Genomic DNA, 22,052 nt, shown 5'->3' on the forward strand with positions numbered 1-22,052 from the left:
AAGTGCTTGGTACACTGCCTGCACAGCAGACTTCCTATCAGTGTTCACTATTACTGTTACTATCGTTTGAAATGAGCTCTGAGGCACTTCCTGGCTTGAGCGACAGGATGCCTAATGGTAAAGACCATGGACTTTCGAGAGAACAAATATGGTGTTAACATTAACATGTGTAGACTTCGCGGACACTTGTCCCCCTCAGCCTCAGTTTCCTAACTATAAAATGGAGATAGTAATCCCTTTCTCTACTGTAGGCCACTGTAAGGATGAAATAAATTAATGCGTGTAAAATGTTTATACTTTATACACATAGCTCCTGATATCCAGTGCTCCTTTCTCACATACCAGTTATTTTCCTGTTTTGGCCCAGAGAGGAAAGGGTCTGGCTGAGACCTTTAACCTCTGCCCTCCACCCATAGCAAAGTGGTGGTGGTGGGAACATACTTCCCCCTGTCTCTGGGCGGGTCTCTGACTCAGCTCAGGGCACCCCCCCCTCCCCTTGCCCAGCTCCCCAAACCGGTCGGGGCCCTTCTAAAGGGCTCATTAGAGGGGAGAGGCCCCTATCTCCATTCCTCTCTTCCTTTCAGGATTCCCAGGGTCTGGACATTATACATAGGTGACCAAGGCGCCTGGCCCTCCAGGGGGGAGGGATGGGGGCGCTGGAGGCAGAGTTGGGGGGTCGTCATGCTGGGCTTTCCGAGGGTGGGGCCGGGATGGCCGGATGCCGCGGCTGCGGGCGGGGCAAGCTGGTCGCTCCCTCCTCCCTCGAGAGCTGTTGGACCTGTTGTCCCCATCCACTTCCGGGCTGCTGGGAATGGGGACAGAGCAGCCTCTCTCTCCTCCCTCTTCCCCAGCCACCTGTCTAGTGGGCAGAAACTGCAGCGCCGGAGCGCAGAAGGGAGCGCGCCGAAGCCTGAGCCGGTGAGGGGGCCGGGGCTTGGGTGGTGGAGGGGGCTGGAGTTCTGGAATCTAGCTCCAGGAGGAGCCGAGGATTCAAGGCCCCTGGTTCGTCCAGAGGGAGACCAGGAGCCCCGACTCCTGGATCCCTCGGTGAGGCGGCAGGGGGCCCGCTCCCTTGCACAGTGGGGTCGGAGCTGAGATTACTGGGCTCCAGAGAGGACGCGGCGGAACCCGACTCCTGCGTCCGCGAAGGAGAAGGTGTTGGGGTCCCTCTAAAGTGGTCCAAGGGATTGTGCGGGGCTGCTGGGAGAGTACAAGACTCGACACCTGGATAGCAGGGAGAGGCCGGTAGGGGGCGGACTAGGACCCCGGACTCAAATTCTGGTCAAGCCTCCGGGGGAGTGACGCCCTAGGAGCCATCGAACCCCGCCCCTAGAAACTCCAGGCCGCGCCTCAGGAATGCTCAGTCGCCTCCTTTGAACTCTTAGGCCCCGCCTCTGGAGCGCTCTCCAGAGCTTTCGGGCAGGGCCTTGAGCCCTCCTGGGCCCCGCCCCCACGCTACCGGGCCACGCCTCCCGAACTCCAGGCTCCGCCCACCCGACAGGAGTCCGCAGAGGCCATGGGGACACGGAGCAGCCCCGACGAGGGGACCCCGCCTTCCGCGGTCCCCGAGTGCGACGCGGAGGTCCGATCTCAAGGGGCCGCCCAGCCCCGGGAGCTCCCCGAGGACTCCCGCGAGCAGGAGGTGCCCGAGGCCCCAGCAGAGCTTCCGAGCGGCCAAGGGGCTGAGCAGCAGACGGAAGAAGAGGAAGAAGTGGGAGAAGGCAGCAGCACGGAGAGCAGCCGCGATGCGGTGAGGGACCCGGAGGGCGAGGGCCACGGGGGGACCCAGAGAGACCCAAACGGGTGACAGAGACACAGAGAGACAGGTATAGAAAGACCAGATAGACAGAGACCCAGAGACAGGGAGACTGAGAGACAGACCCAAAAGAGTTAGAGACACTGAAAGACCAGAGACAGAGACTCAGAGAGATGGGGATAGAGACACAGACAGAAACTCAGAAACAAAGATGCTCAGAGAAACAGAAAGAGAGACAGAGAAACCTTGAGAGACGGAGATACTCCAAGGGAGAAAGAGAAATAGCGATTCAAGAGACGGAAGACAGATACTGGGTCAGGAAGATGAAGCCCAGATAAAAGGGGGAAAGACTCAAGGAGACCCGAGGGGAGAGAAAGAGATGCAGGACCTTCGGAGACGTGACGCCAAGAGTATGGGAACTGGATAAAGAAAAAGAAACACCATCCTAGTGTCGGCTCTGTGCCCTGGGCACTGCGAGCCCCTGGGCCACCTCCCGGGGCCAAGCGATCCCTGGACCTGCACCTTCCCCTCCTTGAATTAAAAGAACTTGGTGGTAGAGTTAAACGCCGACTCAGACCGCCTGAGGGGATGTTTGGGATGGAGAACAGACCGATTTAGTGACTGCAGGGGGCGAGTCCTCCCCAATTGACCACGCCCTCTTCAACCGCAGGTGGAGACTTCGCCTTCCGTTCAGATCCCTGCCACGCCACCCGCAGCCTCTCAGGCTGGGGAAGGGGTGCGAGAGGCGGCGCGGCGGCTTAGAGCCCAGCAGTTGGAGGCACTGACTCGCGTGGCTTTGTTGGAGCAGCGAGTGAGGGAGCTACAGCGTCAGAGGAAGGAACTGAGGATCCAGGTGAGGCTGCAGACCTCTTGGGAATTCTGCCCCCAACTATTGGGGAACCCCACAGGGCCAGACTCCCGGTCCTTTCCAACTGCGGGAGCCCAGCTCCATCCTCTCTCCGAATCCAGGCGTTCAGATTCACAGGTCCCTCGTTCAAACCCAGGCATCCGAGCCCCCAGCCCCCTCCTACTCAGACCCAGGCCTCTGGGTTCCAGGCCTTGTATTCTCTCTGCAGATGGAGGTGGAGGTGACCCTGCTTCGGGGTGAACTGGCTGGGGAGCGAGTGGCCGTATGGCGCAAGGAGGAGCACCTCTGGGAGCTGCTGGGGCAGCAGGTGGACTCAGAAAAGGGCGTCCAAGAGCAGCGGGAACAGGTCTGTTTGCCCTGCTGGGTCTTCCTCCTCAGTTTTCTTCCTTGTTGGACAGACATTCCTTGTGGTGCTTCTGGGCCTTGGGCCCTGAGGTTATCCCCATTCCCCAAACGGGGATCCTTGGACTGGGGGCAGGGCACAGGGAGTGGGCCTATGCCTCTTCCTGTTTCCCTTCTCCCTCCTTGTTCATGACTTTAGGGCCTGACTCACTGGTTCATCTTCCTTTGCCCCATCTCTCTCTGCTCTTTAAATGTCATATTGTGAAAAACATCAAACCAACAAAGATAGAGGAGTCAGACGGGCTGCCAGGTGGCGTGCTCCCCAGCTTCAGCAGGGATTAATCCTCCATTCCTGTTTCCTATCCCCCAATTGGCTTCCCTGTCCCTAGTTTTGAAAGCCAATCCCAGATATCATATTGCCTGTACATGCTTTAGTTCTTATCTTATAGATAAGAACTCCTTTTAAAAAACATTATCCCCATATCATTGTCACACCTGAAGAATTAATAAGTTCTTAATACCGTCTCATTTCCAGTCAGTTTTCATGGGTCCGAGGTTGTCTCAAAAACAGCTAACAGTTGGCTGTTTGAATCTGGTCCCCCAAAGGCCAGTATATTGTAGTTGGTGAAATGCCTTGTGTGTATTGTTTCACGTCTAATGGTCCCTGCTTACTGTACTATTTGTTGGAGAAACCAAGTCTTCTGTTCCATGGTCAGTGTGTGACCGGTTGCATGCCTGGGGTGTCCTTTATCTCATTTCTCTTCCTGGAAGCGGGTGGTTGGTTAGATGTAGAGGCTGGGTCAAATTCAGAGGTGCTGTAGTGCTTCCTGTGTGCTGGGTCAGGGGGACATTGTCTCTGGTCCTCCAGACCTCAGTGAGGTCAGTCTGATCCCTTCGTAATAGTTATTTACCTAAAGGCTTTAACATCCATTGGTGGTCATTGCTTGGACCAGCTGGCACTATAGGTTGGAAAATGGTAACTTTGTAATTCTATCAAACTCTCTCTTTGCCCTTATATATTGGAATTTCCTGGGGCTGGGTCCTCAGTCTTCATTTACTTCAAAGAGCCTATATTTCTCCCAGCCCTGATTTCTCTCTCAAAATGTAGACCTACGTGTCCCACTTCCTAGGATACTGGTTCCTAGATGCTCCTTCCTCCCCCAGGACCTGGGATTCCAGACCCCAACCCCTCCTCCCTCTAACCCAGGAGTCCAGGCCCCCAGCCCCTCCTCCCTCAGACTCAGGAGTCTGGCCCCTTCTCATTCACCTTATCCAAAGCTGACCTCAGCAACTCCCTTTTCCACACTGTCCCAGTCTCACTGTCCCTTTGGCCACCAGGTCAGAGTCCTGAGCCTCGCTCTGCGTGCCTCCTTATCTCTCACCCAAGCCTGTCAGTCACCATGTCCTGTTCTTTGTGCTCCCTGAACCTCTCTTTCTAATCTGTCTCCTTTACATCTGCACTGCTCAGACCTTACCTCACTCATTGCTTGGAGGACTCATGAAGGAGCTGGTCTCAGCCCCTCAAGCCTATCTCCCAGAGGGATGATTCCACACCTAGATCCTTTCAATCCTTCTATGACTCCCCATTGCCCCAGGATAAGGGCTCCTCAGCCTGGTGGGCCAAACCGAATGTGAGCTGCACCTTGCCTGCCTTTCCACTGTCATGTCCCACCTGTGCTCCCCATCTCTTCCCTCTACCCCACCTTCTCCCTTCTTGACCAGAGTTTGTCCCTACACTTCCTGTACTTTTCAACTTCCATTCATTTGCTCCATGCTGTTCCCCTCTATCCAAAATGCCCTTCCAGCCCCCTCTGTCTCTACCAGTCTAAATACTCCCTGTTTTTTTTTTTTTCCCGGCCACGCCACACAGCATGTGGGATTTTAGTTCCCTGACCGGGGGTCGAACCCATGCCCCCTGCAATGAAGCATGGGGCCCTAACCACTGAACCGCCAGGGAATTCCCAAATACTCCCTGTTTTTTTGAGACTCACCTTAAAATCCTCACATCCAGGAAGCCTAGGATTACCCCAGTAGAAATTGCTCCCCGCGTTCTGGGTTCCCACAGTCTCTGTGTTTCACTGCCCTGATTGTCCCAGACTGTAACTGGCTGTGTCCCCTGCTGGAGCACAGGGCCCAGGTCAGACCCCCTTCTGGGTCCCCAGTATCAATCACCCAGCCTGGATATATTTTGCATTCATTCCCTCATTCATTTTTTTTAACTTATTTAATTGAAATATAGTTGATTTACAATGTTGTGTTAATTTCTGCTGTACAGCGAAGTGATTCAGTTATACGTATATATATACATTCTTCATCATATTCTTTTCCATTATGGTTTATCACAGTATATTGAATATAGTTCTTTGCGCTATATAGTAGGACCTTGTTGTTTATCGATTCTGTGTATAATAGTTTGCATCTGCTAACTCCAACTCCCAATCTATCCCTCCCCCATCTCCAGCCCTGGCAACCACAAGTCTGTTCTCTATGTCTGTGAGTCTGTTTCTGTTTCGTAGATTAGTTCATTTGTGTCATATTTTAGATTCCACATATAAGTGACATCATATGGTATTTGTCTTTCTCTTTCTGACTTACTTCACTTTGTATGATAATCTCTAGGTCCATTCGTGTTGCTGCAAATGGTGTTATTTCATTTTTTTAATGGCTGAGTAATATTCCATTGTGTATATATACACCACATCTTCTTTATCCATTCATCTGTCCCCTCATTCATTTCTTAAACAGCTGTTTACTTGACACCTGCCCTGGGTGGGCCTGTGTAAGTGTGAACCAGTCAGACAGGGTCCCTGCCCTCATAGAGCCAACACCCCAGACAGGGAGGGATTTGAGATCTGGCTGCCCTGGCCCCCGCTGGCCTCTGTTTCCCTCCCTGTGCTCAGGCTGAGGCTAAGAGCCTGGTTGTTCATTCAGGAACAGAGGCATCTGAGCCAGGAGCGGGATCGTGTGGAGGGTCTTCGCCAGAGACTCCGGGAGGCCCAGGGGCAGCTCGACTTGCAGCCGGAAGACCAGCGTGAGCGGCTTCTGCAGGGAGTGCAGGAGGTGAGGGTCCACTGGACCCACTCAGGGACCCGGTGTCCAGGCCACTCAGGACCCAGACATCCAGGCCCTCAGTCCTCTGCTTCCCCACCTACCTAGTAGCTCGGGCTCCAGCTCCCTAACCCCCAGGACTCTGGAATCTGGATCCTCAGCCCCCTCCTCCCTCATTGCCCAGGATTCCCGGCCCCAGCCCACTACCCTCCTGGTTCCTAGGGGTCCAGGCCTCCAGCCTTTTTGTGTTTCCCCCACAGATGAAGGAACAGCTGGATGTGGCCCAGCATGCCTATGAGGACCTGGAATTCCAGCAGCTGGAGCGGGAGAGCCAGTGGGAGGAGGATCGAGACAGTCCCAGGGCCCGGGCACTAGACCCCAAGGTCCTGGAACTCCAGGCCAGCGTGGCACAGCACAGGGTGAGTCGGGCCGGGCTAGCCCTGCCTCCCTCGCCGTTGCCCTCTGTCTCCTCCACTCCCTTCTCTGTCTCCTCCGCTCCCTTCTCTGTCCTCGTGTCTTCCCTGCGTCACGTACTTCAAAATAGTAATGCCAGTTGCATCTACCATGTGCTGGGCACGGTCCGAAATGTTTCATGAATATTGAGTCATTGAATCCTTACAACAATCCTGGGAGACACGTCTTAATATTTTTTCCCACTTTATAAGTGAAGAAACTCAAGGTCAAGGTGCTCAAGTAATCTCTTCCAAGGTCACTTAGTTCATAAAGGACAGAGCTGGGATCTGAACCCACTAGATCTTCGCCACTAGGCTCCCCGCCTCTCAAGCCCTCATCCCAAATGATGCTCTCACTAGTCCTTTCTGGGGGCTTCACATTCAAGGGTCTGACAAGTCCCAACGGAAAAAGCAACATTTTGACTGTATTTAATACAAAGGTTCAAAAAAAAAAAAATACAAAGGTTCCCAGGGTTTTGGATTAGAAAGTTCTAATGTGGGTCTCCTTTTGCCGCCTCTATTTCTGCATCTTTTTCCTGTCACTGTCTCTTTTCCCATTTCTGCCTCACGGCTTCTGTCTGTTTCTGTTCTGTTTCTGTCTTGTCTCTGCATCTCTGTCTTTTGGGGTCTGTCTTGGTTCTTTTCTGTATCTCTTCTGGTTTGTCTCTGTCTTTCCCTTTCTTTCTCTCTCTGTTCTTGGCAACGGTGACTTTCTCTGGGTCTCCGTCTTCCTCGGTCTCTGGATTTTGGATCCTCCATCCCTCCAACTCAACTTCAAGTCTCTCTGGACCCTCCTAAAGGGGAGGAGGACACCACGGAGGTTAACTCTAAGTCCCCCACCCCCTCCCAGGCACCCAGATGCCAGGGTCTCTGTTATGGGGTGGAACAAGCCCCAAGCTCTCAAGGAGGACCTGATTCTGTGGGAACCAGCCTGGGGATCCTGGGGCAGCTGAGTAACCAGGGCTCTGGGGGGTGCCCTGCAGCGCCGGATCCAGGTCTTGGAGGAGCAGCTCAAGTCACTGGGGGAGCAGATGGCAGCTGAGAGCCGGGGGCTGAGCCAGAAGAAGGAGGAGGCCCTTCAGGCCCTGACCCAGGTAAGTTCACCCCAGGCACCTGTCCTACTTGCCTCACTTCCCCCTAGGGCGTCCCATTGCCTCCCTGCACCCCAGGTGTCTCCTGGCATCAGGGAGAGCTGCTGGGATGGCCCTTTCCGACCCTGAGGCGTGGCAGCCCTTGATGTCTTGCTGTCCCCTAGGAACGGAGCAGACTTCTCAAGCTTAATTGCCTTCAGGGAACCCCTGGCGAGGACTTCTCTGAGCCCAGCCAGGCCCTCACCAAGGTATGGGGATTTCATGCGCCTGTCAGCCCCCTCCTCCCTCAGACCCAGGAGTCCAGGCCCCCTGCCCCCTTCTCCCTTGGGATCCACGATTCTCAACGCCTAATCCCTTTTCCCCCTGGGACGCAGGAGGTCCAGCCTCCAGGTTCTTCAGGGAACCAGCCATCTCTGCCCATAGTCCTCCCTCACCGAGACCACATTTCAGCTCTCTTGGGACCTTGAGCCTTTGTTTGTCCATCCGAGAAATGGGCTGGCTCTGGAGGCATGGGCCAGAGCATCCTTCCAGTGGCCAGCCACCCCACCTGTTCTCCTACAGCTCCTGTTCACCCAAAAGACAGATCGCCAGTTGCTGGTTCTCCAGGACCCCACTGCTCACGCTGACGCCACCACCTCTTCCTGCCTCTTCTCCATTCACAGCTCCCTCCAGGTGCCCCCCCAATGCCTCATCACCCCGGGTCTCACTGGTAACTGTGGCTTTCTCTGCGGTGGGCCTGGGGGAGAGGGAAGGCTGATCAAGTGGTATTAATGTTTATCAGCCTCCAGCTTTATTATTCGTTTTCTTTCTTCTGCCTAACACCCCACCCCTCCCCTGGAGAAATGGGACTGTGCCTACCCAGGTGTAAATTTTAAAAGCCACCCAACAGGGCATATTGATAAGAAGGCCTCCTCCCCCCACCCCACTGGCCCCTGACTCCCTCCCCAAAAGCAGGGCAGCTACTTGTTTCTTGAATATCCTTTCTTCCAGATCTTAAAGCCGGGGATCCCAGCTTATTAATGGGTTAAAACAGTTATTGAGTATGTTGCTACCAACTTTTAATTAATTTATTTATTTATTTCGGCTGCACCGGGTCTTAGTTGCAGCCTGCGGGATCTTTGTTGCAGAATGTGGGATCTTTTTTAGTTGTGGCATGCGGACTGTTAGTTGCGGCATGTGGGATCTAGTTCCCCGACCAGGGATGGAACCTGGGCCCGCAGCTTTGGGAGTGTGGAGTGTCACCCACTGGACCACCAAGGAAGTCCAGCTACCAACTTTTAAAATGAAATAGAGTAGACAGTGGCAGAGTGCTACGTGTGAGGTAGGGGTGAATAGTCAACGAAAAGAGTTTTGTTTCAGTCGTGTGGATAGGGGGCCAGCGCTTAGAAATTGGGAGCTCTTGTTCTATCATGTAAATTTTTTTTTCAGAAACATGTCTATTAGCTACTAGTTGGCTTTTCTTTTCTAGCTTAAGACTCTGTCGTGGAGATTGTTTTCCACTGATACATTTAGAGCTGCCGCTTCCTTTTCAATGGCTCTGTAATAATGATATAAACAATAACCACCATAATGACAGTTAACATTTGTGGAGTCTTCATAGCGTGCCAGGCACTGTTCTAAATGCCTCACGTGGATTCACTCATTTAGTCTTTGCCACAACCCTACAAGTTGGGTTCTTCTTTCCATTTTGTAGATGAAGAAACTGAGGCAGAAAGGGGAAGTTTCTTAACCAGCTAGCATGCGGCAGAGCTGGGATTTGAACCCAGGCACTCTGTTTCCACAGCCTGTGCCCTGAACCACTCTGAGCTTCTGTGTGGCACACAGTTCTACGTGGAGGCACCGAGCCAGCCCTCCCTCTGAGGAGAGTGACTGGAGTTGTTTTGCGGTTTAAGCAATGCTGTTATGAAGATCCATGTATGTGTGTCTTTGTACCCACAGTATTAATATCAATTATTATCTAATTAATGTTGTCTGTTATAATATTTAATTGTTTCTATTGTCTAATATAACATGCGACATTATCTTACTAATTAATATTAACAATATTCATATTAATTTTAAGAGCTTAACGTAGGCCAGGATCTGCTCAAAGCTATCTTACGCCTTCGAGCCACATGAAGTTGCTATTATTTGGAGGTGAGAAACGGTCAAATACTGACAGTTTGAAGTGCTTCAACCTAATATATATTATATTATTGTATACTAATATTATATAATTATTGTTTCATGGATATACAATCCAATAATATACATTACATGTTCATGAAATTTTATGTACATATAATTTTATTTTTTGCTCAGAAGAACCTGCAGAAGTAGGTCCTGTTATTATCTGGGTAAAGGGTTAGCAGAGCTTTTGTAACTTTCTAGCTGGAAGCTTGATAAAGGTGGATTGTCAGCTGTGTTGCCAGGCAACGTGACTTAGGGTAAATATGACCCTTATAAGTAAATTGCATATCTATAAATACTTGGTGGGAAGCTGGGTCCATTCCTATAGAGGTGTTACCTGAGTCATTGGCTCCTGTATACATGGAACTTCTAAGGCCAGGTGGACCCTATACCCACCGGCGTGGATCCCGTACCCACCTTGCACCTGGGTGTCACCTGGGGGCCAGACACTGACCCCTGGACGCTGGTGGCCGTGCTGGGCACTCTTTTATGTGTTTTGCATGAGGTCACTCGTTGAATCCTTGCATCAGCCATGGCAGGGCAGCGGGACGTTACTCACTTTACAGAGGGGGAATCTCCCTGAGAAGAGCCGTGACTTACCAAAGCCACACACCCAGCTAAGCAGCAGAGCTTAGGTTTGAAGCCAGGCTGCCTGTTTCCACAGCCTGTGCCTTTCGGGAGATTAGGATTTCTCAGGGATCCTTCAGAGCCTAAGTGGGTGACTGGTTAGCACCAGCTCAGAGAGGGAGCGACCGGGGACCTCGGGATACACAAGGAGTCCAGGGTGTGTTTATTTACTCAGCCAGATAAACCGTAAACAAGTGGATAAATGAATGCAGGGATTAACAAATGACTCCTCCTTGCCCTTTCCTCTCTCTCCCTCCAAGTCCTATTAAATCCTTCTCAAATTCTATACCTTCTTGCCAGGATCATGTGATGACTAAGAGTACCTTGGGTTCCAGTACCTGTTCTGCCACTTCCTAGCTGGCTGACCTTAGATACAGCTCTGTGCCTCAATTACTTAGCTGCAAAATGGGAATGATGACAGCATTCATTGGTTAATGCATTAAAACTCTTAGTGTGATTGATGCCTGGCACATAGCAGGTGCTCAGTAACATGGGCACCAGTTACTCTGATTAGAGTTATATTGACTGGTATTATTATAATTATCATCATTCTTATTCCACCCACTCCCACCCTCATCTCTGGTTTTAGTGACCCTATACCAGCCTCCTCACTGGTTTTCTCTATTTTAGTTTTTGTCTCCCAATAATTTATTCCCCAAACAACAGCCAGAGTGATCTTCAGCCTTCCTACTTCAGCTCTTCCCACCAAAAGCCTTCCATGATTCCCCCAGTCTCCTCACCATGGCCCACAAGTCCCTGTGTGGTCTGACCCCTGCCCACCTCTCACCATCCCCCTCCCCGTACTGACCGCTCAGCTGTAGGAGCACTGACCCACCAGCACTCCATACTTGTTCCTGCCTCAGGGCCTTTGCACTTGCTGATCCTGCCACCTGGAACACCCTTCCCCTCAGTCTCCCCTGGCCAACTTTTTTTTTTTTGGCCGCCACAGGGCTTGTGAGATCTTAGTTCCCTGACTAGGGATCGAACCCAGGCCCTTGGCAATGAAAGCCCGGAGTCCTAACCGCTGGACTCTCAGGGAGTTTCCCCTGGCCAGCTCTTATCTTTTGGGCCTTAGGTCCAGTGTTCAGAAGGCTGTTCCTGGTCTTCCAGTTGGAAGGTGATCCTTTTTTATATCACCCTTTTATAACACACTCTTCGCTCATAGCAATTTCTGATGATACACTTATTTGTACGATGGCTCATTCAGTTCCTACAATGTCAGCGCCATGGAGACAAGGCTTGGGTCTCTCTGACCCACCTTTTCCCTCAGTGCCAACAATCTAAGGTCTCTCAGCTGGGGAGTGCTGGGAATATCAGTTGAAGGAAGGAAAGAGTGAAGAACCACAGGAACTTGGGACTCGGTTTCCTCTTTGTGAAGCAGAGCGAAACTTTCCCGACTCCCAGGGCTTTTATAAGCTTAAATGGGTCTGCCGAGGGCCAAGTACACTGTTAGGCACTTGATAAATGTTGGTCACTGTTCTAAAAAACGTTTTAAAATAATACGAATCTAGAAAATCACATCCAGGGGGTCCCTGGCGGTCCAGTGGTTAGGACTCCGAGCTTCTACTGGAGGGGAACTGAGATCCCACCACATGCCGGGCGGTGCAGCCAAAAAAAAAAAAAAGAGGGACTTGCCTTCATTAATTATTTGGTTACCCAGGGATATGGTTTTTGTAAGAAATGCAGGGAAAATGCTTGATGGTTTCACTTCATTCTCCTGTCTTCAGAATAGAGTTGGTTCTCCTGCATCCTCCAAGGTGACCAATGCAATTTTTATTTTAGTATTATTATTAAATTGTGGATTACATATATTTGAGCAGTGAGTATCCCTACTGGTGTTCAAATTATGCGACTTATTTATTTTTATTATCCAGGCAGAGTTTTTGCTGTTTTTTTCTTTAAGAAATGATTTCAGTTTTCTGTCTTTATTACTCTCAAATAATTTTGTTTTCATTTTTAGGTAGTTTCTTTTATTTTGAAATGATTTAAGACTTACAGAAATTGCAGGAATAGAGAAAGAATTCCTGCATACCTGTCACCCAGATTCTGTGATTAACATTTTACCACATTTGATATTTGCTTTCTTATTCTCTCTCTGTACACACCCACCCACATACACACACACAGTTTATTATTCTTTTCTGAAGCATGATTCCCCTTTACCCCTAAATACTTCTACTTTTATTACCTAAGGTCAAGGCTATTCTCGTACATAACAACAGTACAGCGATCACATTCAGAAGCTACCATTGAGACAATATTATTCAAGTCCACAGATGTGATTCATATTTTTGCCAATTGTCCCACAAATGTTTTTTTTTTTAAGCAAAAAACAAAAAAAGAAAAAATATATTTTCTGATCTAGGAACACAGGTTGCATTTGGTTATCGTGTTTATTATTATTTTTTTTTAAACTAATATTCCTTTTGTTCCAAGTTCAAAGGTCATGGGAGGATATTCAGAGAAAAGACCTTTCCCACCATTGTTTTCATCCACACAGTTCACCTCCCAGGGGTGGCCAGGGTTACTAGTGTCTCCCGTCTTCCCAGAGATCCTCTGTATTTAAACAGTCATGTATATACCTTCCCCCTCTTTTTGTTTTTGTTCTCGTTTTTGCGGTACGCGGGCCTCTCACTGTTGTGGCCTCTCCCGTTGCGGAGCACAGGCTCCGGACGCGCAGGCTCAGCGGCCATGTCTTACGGGCCCAGCCGCTCCGCGGCATGTGGGATCCTCCCGGACCAGGGCACGAACCCGCGTCCCCTGCATCGGCAGGCGGACTCTCAACCACTGCGCCACCGGGGAAGCCCTCTTATTCTGTCTCATATAAACAGCATCCTCCTCCTTTTTATATGCTTTGGAGTTTTCCTCCATGCAGATGATCCCTAGTTTATCCCTGCCTCCTTTTGATGGGCACTTAGGTGGTCTCTGGGCATCTTTGGGGATTAACCTTGAAATCAGGTCATTTTGCACATGTCTGAGTGTCTCCACGGATATAGTCCTAGAAGTGGAATTGGGGCTCAAAGGTACCTATGCATTTGTCATTTTGATTTTCTTTTCTGTTTTTGTTTATTTTTCTTTTCCTTTTCTTTTTTTTTTTTTCATTGACTTTAAAAAAGGAGCCAAACTGGCCTCCATAACGGTTGTTGCAATAAAACGGCCCCCAGCATTGTGGGAGCACACCTGGGTTTCGCACACTCCCATCAACACCGCGGGCTTTTGGGGTTTTCTTCAACAGTTTTATCAAGGTATATAGTTCACAATTCACCCGTTTAAAGCGTACAATTCAGGGGGTTTTAGCCACCACGTTGTGCAGCCATCACCACGATCAATTTTAGAACATAGTCATTATCCCTAAAGAAACCTCATACCCTTTAGCCATCACCCCTCGATTCCCCTCTCCTCCCAGGCCCCGGAAACCGCTAACCCACTTCCTGTCTCCCTGGGTCTGCCCATTCTGGACGTTACACTGTGTGGTCCTTTGTAACTGGCTGCTTTCACTCAGCATCACGTTTACAGTGGCTTTTTGATCTGTGCCAGTGAGATGGTGGTTTTACTTGGCGGTTCTCCGACTTCATGGTGGAGCCTGAGCATCTTTTCCTGTGTGCGTGGGCGTTGTGTGTTTTCAGGGCTCCATTGGCCTCCAGAGGACTGGAAGCCTGCCCCGGAAGAGGGGAGAGAGAGTGAGCCAGAGGGGATCCCCCCGGCCTCTGTCCTTCTATTGTACTGGTGAGTACGTACCCCTCCCCTGCGTAGGCTCTTCCCCCATTAACCCCACCCCCACCCCGCTGCAGCACGGGATGGAGGAACCTGGTTGCCTCTGTTGGGGGAGAGGTGGAGGGGATCAGACACGGGAGCATCCCAGCCCCCCAGCCCTTCTCCCCGCAGGAGCCCTGGAGGCCTCGGCCCTCCCGCCCTCAGCCAGAGACTCCGGGAGACACCCCCTCTATCAGCTGCTGAACTGTGGCCCCAGAAATAGGTGAGACATCAGGGAGAAGGTGGGGAGATGGGGGGAAGAAGTCGGGCTGCTGTAACCTGCGCGTCTCTGTTCTCTGCTCCCAGTTGTGGGGCCCTCCACCTGGACATTGCCCGTATGGAACACCTCCTGCAGCGGGCTGTGGCAGAGAGGGAGCGGCTGCTCCAGGCCAGGGTGAGACGGCAGCCCCTGCCTCCTCCCTCAGCCCCAGGATCCAGACCCCCGGCCCCTCCCCGCTCAGACCCAGGAGTCCAGGCCCCTGACCCCTCGTCCCTCAGACCCAGGATCCAGGCCCCCAGCCCCTCCTCCCTCAGACCCAGGAGTCCAGGCCCCTGACCCCTCCTCCCTCAGGACCCAGGAACCCAGTACGTTTTTCCCACTTATTATTGGTTAGCATTCTCATTGATGTTTTCTTTCTGCACTCACAGGAAGGGACAAGAAGGAGCACGGAAGGTGCCTCAGACCCCCCTGTACCTGCTATCATGGTCAGTCCCGCCCCTAACCCTCCCCCACCACTACTGCCCTGGTCTGTCTTGCCACCCTGGCCTCTGCCCTGTCTTATCTCACCCTGTCAGTCTCCTCCAACGGGACAGGAAAGTATCCTGGGCTTGGCAAGTGGAAGGGGAACTCGAAAGGCCTAGTTCCTGTTGCCATCAGGGTCGTCTGTATTCGTGGCGTGTCCTCGGGTGACATGCCCCGTTCTCTGTGCCTGGGTTCCCTCTTCTGTAAGTGGGCGCCGGTGTCAGAGTCAGCAGCTTTTGCAGAATGAGGGTAACCATGAGCTGGGGCTTTTAAATATTATTTGAATTTTTGTTTTATTTATTTGATTCTTTTAAAAAACTTCTGATTATAGAAATATTCAAGCGTATTCACAGATAATAAACCTCCATGTACCCACCCACCATGCAGCCCTAGTGATCATCAATATTGAATCTTGTTTTACTTACCAACTTTGTTGTACTGAATCCTCACCTAATTCCCACTCTGCAGTGGAGTATTTTCAAGCAAATCCCAGACATTTCATCCATATCTCATTATGTATCTCCAATAGATAAGGTTTTTTTTAACATAACAAAAATTCCACTGTCATAGTTTATGAGATTATTAATAATTCTGCAACTTTCTGATACATGATCCGTATTCACATTCCCTAATTGTCTCCAAAATGTCTTTTTATAGTTGGTTATTTGAATCTGGACCCAGACAAAGCACGCACACTGCATTTAGTTAAAATGTCTTTTAAAACCCTGAGGTAGAGTCCTCCCTCCCTGCTTTAAAAAATGCCATTAATTTGTGGGAAAAGTCACTTATCCTGTAGAATTTCTCACACTCTGGATTTAGCAGACAGCTCCTTATTAAAATTTTATTTCTACCTACACTAAGAACATGAATACTTTTTGTTATAACAGACACTTCAGAATTGGGGAAAGTGAAGTTCCCCTCAGCTTACCCCCGGAAGTGCAGGTGTTTTCTATCGTAGAGAAGCGTTCAAATCTTTTTTTTTAATACTTTCCTACATACACTGATCAAACCATATTTGGTGAATTTATTTTCCTTGTAATCGAGCACATCATTCCCAACTGCTTTTGGTTCTCTCAACCATTTGGCATTTTCTTATTCATTTCAACCCAGTATTTACAGAGGGCCTACTGCGTGGTAGGCCCTGGGTTATATAGCAGTGACCAAAGTGACAATCCCTGCCCTTGGAGAAGCTGGCGTTTAGCAGGGGAGAGAGACAAAAAGCAGCGTCAGTAAGTAAAATAAGTAGCACGTCAGGTGCTGATAAGAGTTCAGGAATAAAATAAATTGGGAAGGGCAGTGGGGCCCTCTGGTTTCAGGCATAAGCTCTACCTCATTAAAAATGAAGCACTCCTGCTGTGTAGCATCATCATTTATTAAACGGCTCTTGTGCCCATGAGCAAGTGTGTCTCCAGGATTCGCACCTGGAAGTGGAATCACCAGGTCAGGGAGCCTGACAGCAGCGAGCTCATCCGTGAAACAGCCCCATGTGGAGGGTGCTGTGATAACCGCCGAGTTTCAGTGTAGTTTCAGTGTAGGGAAACTGAGGCTCCGAGAGGGGCAGGCGTTCCATGGAGGTGACACAGGTGGGCAGTGGGGGAGCTGACAGCCCCAAGCCCATCCCTGCTGTCCTGGATTGGGGCCCGGCTCCACCACATCCTACCCACATCCTACGTGGGTGACCTTGGTGAGTCACTTCCTCTCTAGAAGCCTCAGTTTCCTCGTCTGTCAAATGGGGGCAATAATGGGTTGTTTTGCAGAGGCAACAAGATGATCACTTGGCACAGTGCCGGCCACAGAGTGGGACCCTCCATACATGGTGATCAGTAGTAGTGTTACCGTGTGGATTTGGTGAGATGACCCAGTGGGTGCCCTTTTTTTTTTTTTTGCCGTACGCGGGCCTCTCACTGCTGTGGCCTCTCCCGTTGCGGAGCACAGGCTCCGGACGCGCAGCCTCAGCGGCCACAGCTCACGGGCCCAGCCGCTCCGCGGCACGTGGGATCCTCTCGGACCGGGGCACGAACCCGCGTCCCCCGCATCGGCAGGCGGACTCTCAACCACTGCGCCACCAGGGTAGCCCTGGTGGGTTCCCTTTTAAGCACCCCTTGCCCTCCTGTGCATTCCCCGGCTCCTCCCCATTTCCCCTCCTCCTCATTCTCCCCTGTCTCCATCCAATGAGTCTCACCTCTGTTTCTCGTCCATTCTTGCTTTGGCCTTGCCTCAGTGTTTTCAGCCCTTGATACTCAGAGTGTGGTCCACGGACCAGCAGCATCGGCGTCCCTTTTCCCTGGGAGCTTGTTAGACGTGCAGAACCTCACCCTCACCCCAGACCCCCACCCCGGAATGACTGAATCCCAGTCTGCATTTTAACAAAATCCCTAGGGGGTCCCCTTGCATGCTGAAGTCTGAGGCCTCAGTGTGACCACGGGGATCATACCATTCTTTGCAGGGATCATTTGGGAAGAATAGGTATGATCAGGCTGGGCCTTGTAACAGTAGACACTTTGATCACCTTCATTCTTCTCCCCTTTATGGCCTCCTGAGATGACACTCTGCCTGGGGAGTCCTGGCTCGTCAGCTCTGGCTGTGTGACTTGGGCCTAGTGACTTAACCTCTCGGAGTCTTGGTTTCCACATCTGTAAAATGGGGACAATGATGTACTTACCCCTTGAAGAGAGTTTGAGGGGACACAGAGATTATACCTATAAAGTGTTCTGTTAGCACAGGTAATAATAATAATGGAAACAGTGCTCTCATTTATTGATCACTATCTGGTCCCTGTTTTACAGAGACAGTAGATGAGGGTCCCACCAGGGTCCATCACTTCTCTAACACATCTCCGGTGTTTCAGGGTAAGCGCTAGCGTCAGGAAGCCCTGAGTTTGCCACCCAGCTCTGCCACTTAGAAGCTCTGTGTGGCCTCGGGTGGATTATTTTCTCTCTCTGTCCTTCAGTGGACTTATCTGAAAATGGGCCTCATCGTAGCCCTGACCCGAGGGTGGCCGCGGGGAGTCAAGGAATGGGTGCTGGTAAAGCCCTGGGCAGAGTGTCAGCCAACCACTTTAGCTGTTGGAGATATCATCTCGATCGTCATTGTATGAAAGGCTGTGCCGGGCCTCATACTTGAGCTACTCTGACCAGCACCCCTCGGGGGGCGTCCAGGCTGCAGGACCTGCCCCCCCCACCCCATGAAGTCACTGCCCCCTTCTCTTGCTTTCCCAGGCCCCGCCCACAGCCCCGTCCCGCCCTCCTGACCCTCGGGTCTTGGATCTCCGGCAACACCTGGAACGCTGGGGCCACAACCCGGAAAGCTGCCCGCACATATGGGTGTCTGGGGGCTACTGCCGCGGACCCCTGGTGAAGATGGGAGGCCGCATCAAGACCTGGAGGAAGCGGTGGTTCTGCTTTGACCGCCAGGCCCGCCGCCTGGCCTACTACACAGGTGAGCCCACCCTGGCTGCCTTGGGACCCGGGCCCCCAGGACCCTGGAAGAAACCACAACAGACTTTCACCCCAGAAACCTAGGAGTCCCACCCTCAGCCCCCTTCTCTCTTAGGCCCACGAGTCTGGATCCCCAGCCCCTTTCCCCTTTAGTGATCCAGCCCTCCTCCGTAACGTGCGTAACAGTTTTGTACCACGCTGGCTCCCCAGACCCCATTTTCCTAAGGTACCCTAGAGGAGCACAGTCAGTGCCCAGCCCACAAATCTAGGGTTCCAGGCCCCTCCTCCTTCCTCTCTAGGAGAATCAATGATGCTGAATCTCTCCTTGAGTCACTGCCCTTCTCAGGGGCCAAGGCACTAGGGGACCTAGGATTCCAACTCCCCAGACCTCATTCTCTGGTCTTGTCCAGTCACCACACCAGTCTCCCTCCTAGTCTCCCGTCAACATGCACTCACCTCCCAACCACAGTACTTTAGGGACCTACAGACTCTGCCACCATGTTCCTCACCCCAACCCCAGTCTCGGGACTTGGGCCCAGTGACTCCCCTGCTCCCCCCACCATACACACCTCTCACTGGCTCTGTTTCTCCCTCACCTCCCTCCATCAGACAAAGAACAGACCAAGCTCAAAGGCGTCATCTACTTCCAGGCCATTGAGGAAGTCTACTACGACCACTTACGCTGTGCCTTCAAGGTGAAGCCCCTGCTTGCTGCTGCTCTGCCCTCCTGGTTGGAGCCCCGGCTGTCAAGCCTGATCTTATCTCTGGGAAAGGCCACCCACAGCCCCTACTCCATCCAGTGGTACTCCATCCAGCACAGGAAACCAACAGATCATTTCACTGCAGGGACCAAAAATTAAGAGCTTAGTCTTTGGCTCTCAGCCCACTGATATTTTTCTTGGAACAAAAGTTTTAGAGCAGAAATTTGGCAAACGCAGATGCCAAGTTGAGAATAAATGTCTGAATTGGGCAGGGTGAGGACTGAGGCAGCCTGGGAGCATCTAAAGGAGACGATCATTCGTTAGCATCTGCCCATCATTGCCAAATGGTGATGGGCCCCATGGTGTCTTATCATATTTATTTTTCCCCAGAGAACGCAGGAATTGGAACTTTTATAAAAATAAAAATGCAAAAAAATAAAAATGAATAAAAACTAAAAGTGCAGTGCCAGAAACTGATACAATGTTTAGAAAGCTCTGGAGAGCAACTGTGGCTTTTTAGAGCTTAGGCTGGAATCTGAGCTGTGGGACATTGGGAAAGTGACTTCCATTTTCCAGCCTTAGTTTTCTCACCTGCAGAATCGGCACTCTTTAGCCCATTTCTTCAGAGTTGAGAAGGTTAGAAACAGATAATGGACGTAAAGGATTTACCTAATTCAGGGTTGGCAAGTAGGTACTCAATAAATAGGTTGTAGACACTAGGTTTTTCCCAGTTACAAACCAGGGGGACCTAGATTTCGGGGGGAGGGGAAATTTGAATGTCTGTATTTATTTCTAATATAGGAGAAGGTAGGCTGGGGGATTGGGACATGGGTCCGTCCTCTTTTTTTTTTCTTTTCTTTTCTTTTTTCGGTACGCGGGCCTCTCACTGTTGTGGCCTCTCCCGTTGTGGAGCACAGGCTCCGGACGCGCAGGCTCAGCGACCGTGGCTAATGGGCCCAGCCGCTCCGCGGCATGTAGGATCTTCCTGGACCGGGGCACGAACTCGTGTCCCCTGCATCGGCAGGCGGACTCTCAACCACTGCGCCACCAGGGAAGCCCCCATCCTCTTTTTGAATTCCTCTTGCTCCCATAATTCTAAGCGCCTTCCTGTGTTAATTTATTTAATCCTCATAACCCAACGAAGTAGGTAGCATCATTTAGGAAGACAGATGGGGAAACGTTCAGGGAGTCTAAATAACTTGCCCAACCCCACAAAGCCTATAAATAGCAAGGCTGGGATTCCAACTAGGGTGGACTCATAACCATCTCCACTCCGCTTCTTATTCCAGAGCCCGAACCCTCGCCTAACGTTCTGTATCAAAACCTACGAACGCCTTTTCTACATGGCGGCGCCAAGCCCAGAAGCCATGCGCATCTGGATGGACGTCATCGTGACAGCGGCGGACGAGAACCACGCCCCCTGAGTGAACATACCCTCTCAGGAAGACATCCCAGCGAGGCTCTGCCCCGCACGCGCTGCCTCGAAGCCACGCCCACTGCTGGAAATCCTGGGCCAGACCCTTTGGAACTCTCCCGGGAATTTTGTGGGCTAGGCGGTTCGGCAGGTCTGAGCTGCGCAGTTCTGGGCTGCAGGTGTCTTCCCAGACCGGAAGCCAGCCGCTGACGCTCTGCCCTGGGTGGGAGGAAGATTGCGGGGACGGGAAGGAACTATTTATTGGTGCTCCTGTGATACTGAATTAAACTTGGAGGAAAAACAGTGGTTACTGCTGAGGTTCCCAGCACAGGCGTACGGGGCCCCTCGACCCCTAGGCAGGACATCTGAGTTACGGGTACCTCGGAGACCATGCATCCTTTAGCTGTTCTACCCTTTAGGAATGGAGACCTTCAACCCCAAGGTCATGGCTGGGAGGGGCGGGGGTTTGGGGAGGCATGCGTCCTTAGTCTTGTGGCAATTTTGTTTTTTCAGTTTGTGGGCCCGCCTGCTTCCACCCTTTTGGACGTGACTGAGCTATTGGCAGTTTCTAGGAACTCCTAGGCTCCTGCCCTCCAAGCCGTGACATATGTTATTCCCTCTGCCCTTCCCTTAACCACCTAGCTTCTTATTCTTCGCGTCTTAATTGGGATGTCCCCTCCTTCAGGAAGCCCTTCCTGACTCCCTCAGCTGGATCAAGTACCCCCCCTTTGAGCCCTCCTGTCCCATTCCTGAACATCGTGCGTCATCACTGGTGATGGATCTATGTCCTGACGGACTGGGAGCTCCCTGAGGGCAGAGCCAGGGCTGTCCTGGTCATGGCTGTGTCCCCAGCACCAGAGGGCACATTTCATCCCATGAAAGTGGAGAGAAAAAAAAAAAAAAGCTATCCTTTCACCTGTGGGTCTTTATGTAACGTTCCCTTTGCTAAGACACCTTTCCCCACTCCACCCTACTCATCATTTAGGTCATAGCTCAGATGTTTCCTTCTCCAGGAAGCCTTCCCTGATTCTCCCGGCTGAGTCAGATGCTCCCTCTGGGCTTCCCATCCCAGCCCCGATCACTCTGCCTGCTCCTTCCCCATCACAGCTTTGACTACTCTGGGTCATCCGTTCGTTTGATGGGTGTGTTTCCCGTGCTGGGCGGGAGCCCCAGGAGGCAGGGGTTGGGCTATTTCCATCACTACTGAGTCCTTGGCACACAGCAAATGGCCTGTAGGCAAACTAGGTGTTGAGGGAATAAATTGATAAGACGCTGAGGATGGGGCGATGGTGAACGACAGGCATAGAACTTTCCATCATTTACATCTCACCTAAGGTGTCCCCTCCTTCAGGAAGCTCTCCCTGATCCCTGGTGGGCTTCCACAGTCCCCTGAGCTCCCCAACTACAGGACCACTCCCTGACCACTCTAGGCTGTCACTGTGTGGTACAGTTCATTTCCTCCCTTAAACCTCGCTGGAACTAGGCATCCAGTCCCTCTGGTTCCCATCTCTTCAGGACCTGGGTGTCCCATCCCAGGATTCCTTAAGGATCCAGATGTGCTCCTGAAACCCCGGAATGCAAACACTCTAACCCCCAGGCCCTTGGGGACCCGAGGTGTTCCTTGGCCTCTACCTCCAGGTGTGAGGCATCTG

The 22,052-nt window shown here is 51.5% G+C and overlaps 1 protein-coding gene across 5 annotated transcripts; it reads left to right on the forward strand.

The window, feature by feature from the left end:
- The first annotated feature begins 828 nt into the window (after nucleotides 1-828).
- On the forward strand, nucleotides 829-20,703 carry PHLDB3 (pleckstrin homology like domain family B member 3). 5 transcript variants are annotated; one of them, XM_024768332.1, is made up of 15 exons: nucleotides 829-918; nucleotides 1,386-1,750; nucleotides 2,427-2,609; nucleotides 2,833-2,970; nucleotides 5,898-6,026; nucleotides 6,275-6,433; nucleotides 7,450-7,560; nucleotides 7,722-7,805; nucleotides 8,119-8,229; nucleotides 13,980-14,329; nucleotides 14,413-14,500; nucleotides 14,755-14,811; nucleotides 18,067-18,286; nucleotides 18,895-18,980; nucleotides 20,276-20,703. In XM_024768332.1, exons 2-15 carry the CDS (start codon nucleotides 1,517-1,519, stop codon nucleotides 20,408-20,410), a joined length of 2,085 nt encoding a protein of 694 aa, XP_024624100.1. In that variant the 5' UTR covers nucleotides 829-918; nucleotides 1,386-1,516; the 3' UTR covers nucleotides 20,411-20,703. The 5 variants fall into 5 exon arrangements, 4 of the variants coding, with proteins under 4 accessions (XP_024624100.1, XP_024624099.1, XP_024624103.1 ...); XM_024768335.1 differs by lacking the exon at nucleotides 829-918 and having other exon boundaries at nucleotides 996-1,750; nucleotides 13,980-14,079; nucleotides 14,239-14,329; XM_024768334.1 differs by lacking the exon at nucleotides 829-918 and having other exon boundaries at nucleotides 997-1,750; nucleotides 13,980-14,079; nucleotides 14,224-14,329.
- Nucleotides 20,704-22,052: the final 1,349 nt, after the last annotated feature.

Source organism: Neophocaena asiaeorientalis, unplaced genomic scaffold (genome assembly GCF_003031525.2).
Source record: "Neophocaena asiaeorientalis asiaeorientalis breed wild unplaced genomic scaffold, Neophocaena_asiaeorientalis_V1.1 scaffold629, whole genome shotgun sequence".
NCBI lineage: Eukaryota > Metazoa > Chordata > Mammalia > Artiodactyla > Phocoenidae > Neophocaena > Neophocaena asiaeorientalis.

Coding starts and splice junctions, on each gene's coding strand:
- PHLDB3 (XM_024768332.1), top strand. CDS start 1,517: ATGGGGACACGGAGCAGCCCCGACGAGGGGACCCCGCCTTCCGCGGTC. Junction 7,561..7,721: donor CCCTTCAGGCCCTGACCCAG/GTAAGTTCACCC, acceptor GCTGTCCCCTAG/GAACGGAGCAGACTTCTCAA. Junction 18,981..20,275: donor ACTTACGCTGTGCCTTCAAG/GTGAAGCCCCTG, acceptor TTCTTATTCCAG/AGCCCGAACCCTCGCCTAAC.